At 40.0% G+C, this 12,319-nt stretch overlaps 1 protein-coding gene across 2 annotated transcripts in view; it reads right to left on the reverse strand.

Moving 5' to 3' along the window:
• Positions 1-12,319, reverse strand: part of lnpep (leucyl/cystinyl aminopeptidase) — a 96,014-nt gene that overhangs the window by 5,637 nt on the left and 78,058 nt on the right. For both annotated transcript variants that reach the window (XM_048526890.2, XM_048526889.2), the window contains exons 13-16: positions 9,225-9,381; positions 8,562-8,746; positions 3,475-3,636; positions 784-924 (exon numbers count right to left, since the gene is read on the reverse strand). In XM_048526890.2, coding sequence (XP_048382847.2) covers positions 784-924; positions 3,475-3,636; positions 8,562-8,746; positions 9,225-9,381 — 645 coding nt within the window. The remainder of the gene's footprint in view (positions 1-783; positions 925-3,474; positions 3,637-8,561; positions 8,747-9,224; positions 9,382-12,319) is intronic.

Genomic DNA, 12,319 nt, shown 5'->3' on the forward strand with positions numbered 1-12,319 from the left:
CACTGAAAATCCTACCATAGCACTACCTAACTTAGGAAGTTATGCACCAGATAGCTCAGCAGTGGTCATGGTCTATTTCTCTTTAAGATAACCTGAGGTTAAAATGATTACATATCGAGATTGAGAAACCAGTTAGAAGAAACTAGCATTGATTTCAAAAGGTGCTATCTTACTTAACAAAGCTCAAAACTATTTGAAAACATAACAGGTATTATCTCTGAATAGAACCAATCTTTGTTGTGGAAGAGGAGAGGGGTTTGAGGATACAGTTGCACAGAACTTTACAAGTGGAAAGAGATAGTAAGAACTGCTGAAGCTGGAGTCAGAGATAACACGGTGTGGAGCCGGAGGAACACAGCATGCCAGGTAGCTTCAGTGGAGCAGTAAAGCTGATGTTTTGGGTCAGCACCCTTGTTTAGAAAAATCTGAATTTTTTGAAGAAGGATTTTTCTGAAGAAGGGCCCTGATCTGAAACTTCAGCTTTCCTGCTCCTCTGATGCTGCCTGGCCTGCTGTTTTACAAGTGGAAACTCAGGTTGATAAGACCAGCAAAAAATTATTTATTTTAAAATACAATATATCATTAACTCTTGGCTTTCTACAAGTTTATATAAAACTGGTAAATTTCTACATTTATCATGAAGTTTATAAAATAGCATGAGAATTTTCAAAAAAGGATTAGATGGTATGATAATTATGACTATTTATAAATTATAGTATGGTTCAATTGTAAGAAGCTCCTGATCTGATTATCAAATAAGATGAAAAAAAAATTAGGACCTACTTTTTAACTATATTATCCCAATTTTCCTTTACAAAATCCCAAGCAAAGAGACATCCAACCAAGGTTTTGCTGGCAGTAGAAAGAATGGAAGGTATTTCCTGTGCCCTTATTGTTTCATGTTGCAGGCTTTCTTGCATTAACCTGGGAAATGAAGCATTAATATTGTATTTAGTATTTGCAAACCTATACCAAACACTAAGCAACAGATCAGAAGAATGACCTGGAGTTATAAGGCTTTTAAAATCAAAGAAAGTTTCAGAAATTCAGCAAAACCTGTAACCTGGGTCTAAGAGATGGTAAGTACTGCGGATGCTGGAGAATCTGAGATAACAAGGTGTAGAGCTGGATGAACACAGCAGGCCAAGCAGCATCAGAGGAGCAGGAAGACTGACATTTCAGGCCTAGACACTTCTTCAGAAATGGGGGAAGGGAAGGGGGATTGGAAACAAATAGGGAGAGAGGGGGAGGCGAATAAAAGATGGATAGAGCAGAAGATAGGTGGAGAGGAGGCAGACAGGTCAAAGAGGCAGGGATGGAGCCAGTAAAGGTATGTGTAGGTGGGGAGGTAGGGAGGAGATAGGTCAGTCCAGCGAGGATGGACAGGTCAAGGGGGCGGGTTGAGGTTAGGAGGTAGGAGATGGGTGTGGGGATTGAGATGGGAGGAGGGGATAGGTGGCAGGAAGGACAGGTTAGGGAGGTGGGCATGATATGGGCTGGTTTTGGGATGTGGTAGGGGAAGGGGAGATTTTGAAGCTTGTGAAGTCCACGTTGATGCCATTGGGCTGCAGGGTTCCCAAACGGAATGTGAGTTGCTGTTCCTGCAACCTTCGGGTAGCATCGTTGTGGCACTGCCCAGGATGGACAGCAAGTCCAACACCTGCCCCTACACCTCCCCTCTCACCCCCACCGCAGGCCCCAAGAAGACTTTCCACATCAAGCAGATGTTCACCTGCACATCTGCCAATGTGGCATACTGTATCCATTGTACCCGGCTTCCTCTACATCGGGAAACCAAGCTGAGGCTTGGGGACCGCTTTGCAGAACACGTCAGCTTGTTTTGCAGTAAACAACTGCACCTCCCAGTCACAAACCATTTCAACTGCCCCTCCCATTCCTGAGACGACATGTCCATCCTGGGCCTCCTGCAGTGCCATAATGATGCCACTCGAAGGTTGCAGGAACAGCAACTCGTATTCCGCTTGGGAACCGTGCAGCCCAATGGTATCAATGTAGACTTCACCAGCTTCAAAACCTCCCCTCCCCCCACTGCGTTCCATAACCAGCCCAGCTCGTCCCCACCTCCCTCACCTGTCCTTCCTCCCACTTATCTCTTCCTCCACCTCAAGCCCCACCCCCATCTCCTACCTACTAACCTCATCCTACCCCCTTGACCTGTCCAACCTCCCTGGACTGACCTTTCTCCTCCCTACTTCCCCACCTACACTCACCTTTACTGGTTCCATCCCTGCCTCTTTGACCTGTCTGTCTCCTCTCCACCTATCTTCTGCTCTATCCATCTTCTATCCACCCCCCCCCCCTCTCCCTATTTATTTCAGATCCCCCTTACCTTCCCCCATTTCTGAAGAGGGGTCTGAAACATCACTCTTCCTACTCCTCTGATGCTGCTTGGCCTGCTGTGTTTATCCAGCTCTCTGCCTGGGTCTAATTTAGTTGGTTATGGACATTATTATCTAATATCCCACTTCCTGTCCCCGATAGTGTCTGAATCTCCCATTCAAAAAGCCTGGATCTTCCTGTCTCCAACGTCCACAACATTTCCTGTGAGTGTCTATGTAGTGCCAAATGATAATGTTTCTTCTGGCTGCTAATCAGATTTCCTGGCCATTAATGAGGATGGCAGCATGAGAGAAGCCTACAGTTGGAGTCAAATTTGTTAGGATTGTTCATGTGTAGACAGCCTGCCACCTACCCTTCTTTTAATACTACGTACAGAGCTCACTGGTATTAAGTGGTGAAGGCTTAGTTACTTTTAAGTCTTCAGCAGAAGCAGTACGTACTTAAATAACAAGTAGTAATTTATTCCATAATGGTATAGTAAGGTAAAAAGTTAAGGTAAAAAGTCACATCAGCTTAAGACTAATTAACTATATTAACACGAGGTAAAGGGACATTGGTACTCCTGGAAGATACAAGGCAAGATCTAAACCAACTCATAACTGAGTGTAGAGAGAGTGAAGCGGACTGCGGACTGACTAGCTCCTCCTAGAGACTGTTACTTATATAGTCAATGGACTGAGTCATACTACCATTCCTCAGTTCACCCCAACCCCTGAGTTTTGTTCTGTCCTTTCAATCAACTTTTATATTTTAATATTAACAGTGAATGGCAGTTATGATTCACTCTGTAGTAGTTCTGCTATATATTACTTATGTTCATACTACCGGTCCTTGTGCACATAACTGAGTACAGAGTTGCTTAAAAAAAAAGCTGGAAAAACTGGAGCTCGGTCATATTTTTGGAGGGCACAGGTAAACTGCAAAACAAGTAAAACTCACTTTTCAAACATTATAAACAACAGCATGTCAAAAGGAATAAAAATATTTAACTTCTAACGTAACTAGAAAGGGAACATTACAGAAAGGGACGGGGGAAAAATAAATCACATGTAATGCTGTTTCCATGATGTATTCACAATTGATTGGTAGATTGTGAGTAAATATTGTACAAACCTAATCAGCTCTCGAGGATTGCTGCTTTTTGCCATGGCATGTAGCATTTTGCTTTTCTCTGCTTCCGTCTGCAAAGTATTATACATCTGGTGTAGGAATGTCCAGCCCTTGTCATCACGTGCTCCAACAGTGTAGATCGTCATTGTTAGATCAGATGGTAAGCTGCAATAAGTTAAAATGATACATGTACATATAGGCATTCACTTTAGAAAGGAATGAGGACATGGGAATGGATTAAGAATGAACATGGAAAAGAACTGGAACAGGTCAATACATTTAGAAACATGGTTTGAAGGTAAGAAAATCTGCAAGTGATTCTGGTAGTAATTATCTATTTTGCACCAACTGTATGTTGAGTGCTATATGTTGAGTGCGATCTTAGTCAATGCACCTACAATGAAAGTTTTGACAAAAGCAGAGGATGCAGATAGTATTTAAACACAAAACAGTGCAATGCAAATAGAAATTGCTGGAGAAACTCAGCAAGTGTGGCAGTATCTGAGGAGGGAAATACAGTTTACATTTTGAGTTTGATAGGCCTTAAGAACTGAGTTTTGAAGATGAGTCATGTTGAACTCAACATTAACTTTGTTTTGCTCTCCGTAGACGCTACCAGACCTGCTGAGTTTCTGCAGACTTAGTTTTTATTTTAGCTTCCTACCATTTGCATGATTTTCCTTTTAAATCTTTGAACGCACCCTGAATGTGAATTTAAACAATCTATGTTTGTGTTTTATTTCCTTCTTCCATTTTCAGTTACAGGGGTATGGCGTGAACAGAAATTCAGGGCCTAACATGTAGGCAGCTCAAAATGGCTCCAGGCCATTTACTATGGCAGAACACTGCAAATTGACATTGTGGTGAAATTGCATTGCGTGGGAGTTTCCAAAAGTTGAAAGAGTCTTCAAAAAACATGTACCCAGGCAAACCCAAGGTGCATGAGGTATATCTAGTTGCTTGGTTACTGAATTTTTAAAAATTGGTTGGAGTGGATGAAGATTATCCCACAGCACATAATGAAGAGATTGGACTCTCCATAGGGAGCAATGGAAAGCAAAGAAGACAATTCAAGTCAAGGATGCGTCATGAATTTTGGTTATTCCTTGATGGTACAAGTGTTGTGGCTATTTCAGATGTAGATGAAGGTAAGAGAAGTCACTACAAATGCAACAACACCCAGTAGCAAATGGACACTCAGGTCTCTCTTCATATCAGAGCTCTGCAATCTCTCAATATTTAAATAATGAGTTTTTATCTTTTAATGTTGGAAATCTAAGAAACAAAGTGAGGACACAAAAAATATCAGCTGGTAATCGTAGTGACTGGAATGATGTCAGCAGGTGGATCTCACAGAACCCCCTGATTGGGGCTACTAACCTGGTCCAATCAGGGAGTCTTGGCTGACAGATATAAACAGGAGTGTCACAGGTTCTGCTCACTCTAAAAGCCAGCTCTGTGCTAGCTGTGTTAGTGCTATGTACAAAGCATGTATAAATGAAGGGTAACTTGATTAGAGTATATCAGCCTTTGTGATTTATTTCAGTAACATTACAGAAAAGCCAAAGATATTCTATCAGTACATTGAGAGCAAGAGGAGGATTAAGAAAACAATTAGGACTGACAGTGATGTACATAGTAACTTGTATATGGATGCAGAAGGTGTTGCAGGTTTCTTATTAAGTAGGAGGACTGTTGCACCCTGTGGGAATAGGTACACCTACAGTGATGTTAGGATGGAATTGGAGAATATGGCATATTTCAGAAAGTTCAGCTGAGATATATTGGACTGAATGCCCTCATTCTGTGCTGTTACTATTCTAGTTTTTCTCTTATAACATTTTATTGCATAATTCAGAGTTAAAAAATTTAATCGTAATCCTTAAATGAAAGACACAAGCAGTGCAACTAAAACTACATGTGCCATTCTATCTAAGGCAATGTATAAGCCCAATTCTCAGGCCAGCTTTAGTAATTACCATAAAACAATCGGAGAGGTCATTCAGACACAGCAACAATAAAATAGGATTTTCAACCAAAACTTCACTATGAAATGTTTGTTGTTTAAAATGCACCTTGTGACAATAACAAACTTCTTATGAGAAAACCCATTGTCAGCCAGGTTTAAGTATCAGTCAACAAGCTGCCAAGTTTTAAAAATTATGAGTGACTTGAAGCATCGTTTCAATTGAATGTGAGTGGGATAATGGGGAGAGTCAAGTGATCACTTACGGGACAGAACCAATTTAACATTTTTGAGTTTAGCATGGCTCTTAAACATTGTTCCGTAAAAGAGTCAAACATTAACTCTTTTTCTCTCTCCATAGATGTTGCCAGACCTGCTGAGTTTTTTCAGTACTTTAATGGGGCTGACAATGGGATGAATTTCTGTCCCTGAGATTTTGAAAAAAAAATACAAAAACAGAGATTAAGAGAGAGAGACAGGATGGCAGACAGACAGAGAGAGACAGACACTGAAAGAGAGAGACAGGGACATAAACAGACAAAGAGAGGGAGGGAGACAGACAGGGGGTGGATAGAGACAGAGGGAAACAGGGAGAGAGAGACTCAGGGAGACAGAAATAGAGACAGAAAGACACACAGAGAGAGGGGTCTCATAGAGAAACAGAGAATTGCAGCTAGAAGATTGTAACCTTTCCATGGGCTACAAGGCAGATTGCAGAATGAAAGAGTCTTTGTTCAAAGAGGTGCATCCCATAGCAATCGAAGAAATCCTAATTCATCCTGATGTGGCCAATGCGAGAAAGAATCATTAGAGTGAATTTTACAGGCGGTAATAGGTTTAGGACTTCTCTGGAAACCAATGTCAGTGTCTTTTGCCAGGTACTGGATAACGTGATTTTCTGAAACAAGGAGAAGAGAATAAACTGGAGCCTGGAAATAAAACTGGATTGGTTCCTCCAGGAACTGCAATCCTGTACAGTGTAGATATTGGTGTGGAGTTTTCAACAGTGCTGAAAAATTAAAAGGAGATGTATTTTCTAAAATTTCCATTAGGCTAGCACCAAGTAACCTCAATTTAAAATAATATCAGAGATATCTCTGATGAAGGGTCTAGGCCCGAAACGTCAGCTTTTGTGCTCCTGAGATGCTGCTTGGTCTGCTGTGTTCATCCAGCCTCACATTTTATTATCTATCAATTTAAAATAAGGCTTGTTATGTAATGCTAAAGCAGCCACTTCTAGGGAAGCAGTATTCTTCACAAGCAAGTTATGGAGACAATCATCTAGCTCACTGAATAGGATAACAGGTAAAAATGGAAAACAGATCAAAGGCAGAGGTCTAATCAGTAAAATTACATTCTTAGACACAAAAAAACCATTTTCAATGGAAGCTTGACAATTTAAGGGCCCATTACCCATTATAGCTTTATCTATAAAGCTTATAATAAATCAAAACAAATAAATTACCAACTTCAAGTACAGTCCCCACTACTTATAAAAGTACAAGTAAGCATAAAATTCAGTTCTGTTCTCCATGTACCGAGGGTGCTTCTGAACCCTGCACTGACAACTGATGGACCTATCAATTTTGTCGGATTAAACTCCCAGCATCATCATTTGTCTCTGGGATGACAAGTTAAAGGACCAAATGCATGCTCTCAACTGAATGCAGAGTTGGGATACCTCACTATGACTCTTTATTTTGCTCAGTTCAATCTGAATTAATTGGCCTCTTCCCCAAAATTTAAAATGTGCTCAACTCAGCAAGATAACAAGAAGGTCTTACAGCAGTGGTAAGAACTCTACCAGCCACTGAAGCGTTGGTACAATTTAAATAGCTGGACTACTTAATATGGGTTAAGCAGCTCTATAGTGACTGATGCTTACGCTAATGACAGGTGACTCAATAGAGGTGACTGTCCAAGGAAAGCTGGGACAGTGGAAGGACTGAGCTCTGCACTTAAATAAAAGCATCACTTCAGAGGAGGGAGAATTATTAAAACCTGCACAATTTCTCTGTACCTTCCTATACAATATTACAATGGTTACACCTCAGAAATACTTTTCTATTGGCTACAAAGCAGTTTGTGACATTCTGAAGTTGTGCATGGTGCTCGATCAATGTGAGTTTTTACCCATTATCTCTCTCCTTTTGCATTGTATTTTAAAGCATTGATGATCAACATGCATTCTGGTTATATGATTCCACAGAGGTTGCTTTTATGTTATGAATAAATAGTATTTGTGAGGCACATTGAATAGTTATAAAGTTGTTACAGCATGGAAACAGACCCTTCAGTCCAATATGTCCATGCCAACCAGATATCCTAAACCAAAAAAAAACCTAAAAGAACTGCAAATGCTGTAAATCAGGAACAAAAACAAAGTTGCTGGAAAAGCTCAGCAGGTCTGGCAGCATCTGTGGAGGAGAAAACAGAGTTAATGTTTCAGGTCCGGTGACTATTCCTCAGAACTGTTCTGAGGAAGGGTCACCAGACCCGAAATGTTAACTCTGTTTTCTACAGATGTTGCCAGACCTCCTGAGCTTTTCCAGCAACTTTGTTTTTGTATCCTCAACCAATCTAGTCTCATTTGCCAGTATTTGGCCCCTATCCCTCTAAGCCCTTCCTATTCACGTACCAGCCTCTACTTCTTCCTCTAGCAGCTCATCCCAAATACGCACCCAATCTACATGAAAAATTTGCCACTTAGGCTTTTGCTTAAATCTTTCTGCTTCCACTTTAAAACGATGCCCTCTAGTTTTGGGTTGTACTTCCCTGGGAAAAAGTCCTTGGCTTTTACCTTATCCAAGCCTCTCATGATTTTATAAACGTCTTATAAGGTCATCCCTTAGTCTCTGAAGCTCTAGGGAAGACAGCCCCAGCCTATTCAGCTTTGCCCTCTAGCTCAACCCCTCCAACCCTGGTAATATCCTTGTAAATATTTTCTGAACCCTTTCAAGCTTCACAACATCTTTCCTATAGCATAGGTACAGTCAAAGTGCCAATCAAAAACTTAGTACAAATATTACTTAAAAATCATTTGAGATCATAATTGAACCTATAGGCACTTTGACACTCACAAAGGTTAAAACAGCAAGAAAATAATATTAGCGCCACTACTTACACACTCAGATTTTTGGAGTTCTCCCAATTGTTAAACAGTTCACTTGCATTTTGGACACAGGTGCCATAGTTGTAGTCACAAGCAACACTGAGAAGAGTGGCACGAAGTTGCCTTTCAGACAATGATCCGCTGTTACTCCAGACCTGATGATTAATCAGGTCTCCAAAAATAGTGAAAATATATTTCTGAAAGACATTTATGTAGAGTTTGGCAGTAGTGATTATGATGTTGCAAGATATGGTCAAATTGCACAACAATTCCAATTCTTTGAATAAATCAAAATCTACAATATGTTCTGCTCTTCCTTCTTTTGATTTACCGAACAGATAAATACAAAGCCATTCAAATGTTGAAAAATGTAAATAGGAAAATTAAAATGAAGGAAGGAATTTTGACAGAACGGGTATAAAACAAAATAGTAGCTATACAGAACTTGCTGCTCTAAAATAAACAAGCAACAAAGCCAAAAAAAATGACATATAATGACAAGATTGAGACAAGCAATTAAGTTATTGTCTTTACTTTTCAATGCTTCCTATTGTCTTCTTGCTATGACGTACTGCCCTTTGATTATGATTTATAAAGCTGCGATAGGTGGAATACAATAGTTTCACAAAACTGGTCCAGATAAACACACAAGGCACTATAGATAAAAACAATTACCTCCATCCGATCAGCAAGTTGCAGCATTCCCCTCTTTTGTACAAGCCAGTAGATTTTGCGGAGTTGAAGCAATGCTTCAGCTGTTGGTGCATTACTGCTTTCATTCTTCATATACTTGGTTATGGACAATGCCTGCTGCACTGAAATTTTTCCTGCACTATGGACAGTAAGAGAAAACACAGTAAGTAGTTAACTCTGCCCTTTAAAAATACATGCTTGGATTTCAATGTGGCATACAAAGCATGATTCACACGCACAACAGCATTTGTACAACTAGAACAAAGAGGGAAACCATTCAGTCCATTCTGCCTGTGCTGATTCTTCAAAAGAATTATCCAATTCATCTTATTCCCTGTTCTTTCAAAGCCTCACAAAGCTGTCTTTTTCAAGTTTATGTGCAATTCCCTTTTGAAAATTACTTCTGAATCTGCTTAATTTAGTCTCCTAAACAGCAAGTCCCAAATCATTACAAAACCAATCCTTTTGTTTTCAATTCATTCATGGTATGTGCATATCACTGGCTGGACAAACATTTGTTGCCCATCCCCAATTACATGAGGACAATTAACAGTCAACCACATTGCTGTGATTCTGGAGTCATATTAGGCCACAGCAGTTAAGGATTGCAGTTTCCTCCCCTATAGGACATTAGTGTACCAGATGAGCTTTTCTTGACAATCAATATTGGTTTCCTTAGATTCTTAACTATAAATGTTAATTGAATTCAAATTCCACCATCTGCCATGGTGCAATTCAAACCTAGGTCCTCAGATCATTAGCTGGGACTCTATTATTAGTCCAACAATAATACCACTTGGCCATTCCTTCTCACCTCACTTGTTCCTTTTGCCAATTGTCTGATTTCTGTGCTATTTGGTTCTGACCCACTCACGAGTAGAAGCTGCTTCTCTATGAAAAGCCTCTCATCATTTTTAAGACCTCTGTTAAATCCCCTCCTAACCTCCTCTGGTCTTATTCCAATTTCATGATCATCTCCCTCGTCCCTAGTTTAATTCTAATATTTTACATCTTCTCAAAAGACCACTCTTTCTAAAATGGTGTGTCCAGAATTGGACACAATTACCTATCTGAGGCCTAATCAGTGGCTTAGAAAGGTTTAGAATGACATTGAAATCCATATAAAAACATTGTGAAAATCCATGAATCCCATGACCCTATTTCTAAAACAATATTCTTTATGGAAATAAGCCTTCACAGTTGTAAATAAAAACTATTATTTGGTTGGTTGCTACTTGACCATAAAATGTTTTAAATCTCTGGGAATCTGAATTGCCTTTACAGCCGATATTGTAAGAATGTTACAGGAGATCAACCAACAATGAAAGCAGAGCGTAAAGAAATTTAAGGGTAAATCTCATGTTTCTGCTTAGCCTGAAGCTCGGTCATGCTAACGCGAAGAAATCAAATATGAGGAGATTGCTCTCTAGACTATCTCCACTGTGGTCTGAACCACCAAATAAACAGTCCCATCACTGTTCTTGTTGACAGCAATCAATGGTTTAGTTTCAAGCATTTAAAGCACAGAAAAAGACCATTCAGCTCAACAGATCTATGCAGTTATTTCTGCTTCTTGAGCTTACTTCCACCTTTTGAGAACTTTAATAGAGTGCCATACAGAAAAAAGCTAATGGGTACACCCCAGAAAGCCTTGGTGCACTTGCAAGTCTGTAGAAACTGTCAAAGCGTACGAAGGGGTTTAACGCCAACTCTGCACATTGCTTTGTGCACCACCCTTCCCAGCATGGACGTGGTGGTCAACAGGATTGATGGTACACTTGCTGACCCCAAATTATTGCAGCTACTGATGGGTACTGTCTCAGCTTCCATTCCAACAGAAGCAGAAGTTAGCTGATGTCCCAGTACTACAGTGGAATCTTAGACTGAAACTGTAATAAGGCCAAATGTTGTAGGAGCAGAAGTCAGCTATTCGGCCCGCCAAGTACTCTTCATCATTCAATGAGATTATACTGATCTGATAATCTTCAATAAAAACCAAAAGAATTGTAAATCGGGAACAAAAACAAAACTGCCAGAGAGACTCAGCAGGTCTGGTATCATCTGTGAAGGAAAACAACAGAGTTAACGTTTCGGGTCCAGTGACCCTTCCTCAGAACAATAGTCCTCAACTCCACTTTCATGTCTGTTCCCTCTAACCCTTGACTTTCTTACTGATTAAAGATCCATCTAACATAGCTTTAACTTATAATTCCTAATCTAGCCTTGCCAGCCCTCTACGGCAAACAATTCCATAGATTCACAAACCTCTGAGATAAGACATTTGTCCTCATCTGTTTTAAGAGTGCGACTCCTTATTCTGAGATTATTCCTTCAAATTCTACATTCTCCAACAAAAGGAAACATCTTTTCGCATCTACCTTGTCAAGTGCCCGAAAAATCTTATAGGTTTCAATAATGTCTCGTCATCCAAATTTCAATGAATACAGGCCTAAGCACTGGAACCTCTCCATCTAAGACAATATCTCCATACCCAGTATCAGTCTAAGAACGTTATGTGGTCTATCTCCAATACCAGTTTAGCTTTATTAAGATAAGGAGCCTAAAACTGTTCACAGTATTTCAGCTGTGGTCTGACTAGAGCTTTGTACAGTTTTAGCAAAACCTCACTACTTTAATATGAAAAATAATATGCAAACAATTGCTACCCTGGGTATAGATTCAGTGCTCAAAGGCTCTTATAGGATGGCACAATAGTCTAATAATCCATCCTTGAACACACAGTGACTGCAAAAGGCCTACCTCAAAAGAACAGCAGGGGGTCCATGGATCCTCACTACATCCTTCTTTCTCCAAACTCATCATCTGTATATTCTTCTGCTCCTCATGTTTATCTTAACTGAACCTAAAACACAGGTCTTCACCTCAACTGCTCCTAATGGCAGCAAGTTTACATTCTAACCACATTCTAGAAAAAAGTAGATTTTTCTAAATTCCCTTTAGAGATTTATAAGTTACCATCTTATGTTAATAGCCCTCAATTCTGGTCTCACCTGCAAGTAGGAGCACCTTATCAATGTCTAGTCTTACAAACTCCTCCATAATGGTAAAGGCTTCAC

Source organism: Stegostoma tigrinum, chromosome 3 (assembly GCF_030684315.1).
Source record: "Stegostoma tigrinum isolate sSteTig4 chromosome 3, sSteTig4.hap1, whole genome shotgun sequence".
Taxonomy (NCBI): domain Eukaryota; kingdom Metazoa; phylum Chordata; class Chondrichthyes; order Orectolobiformes; family Stegostomatidae; genus Stegostoma; species Stegostoma tigrinum.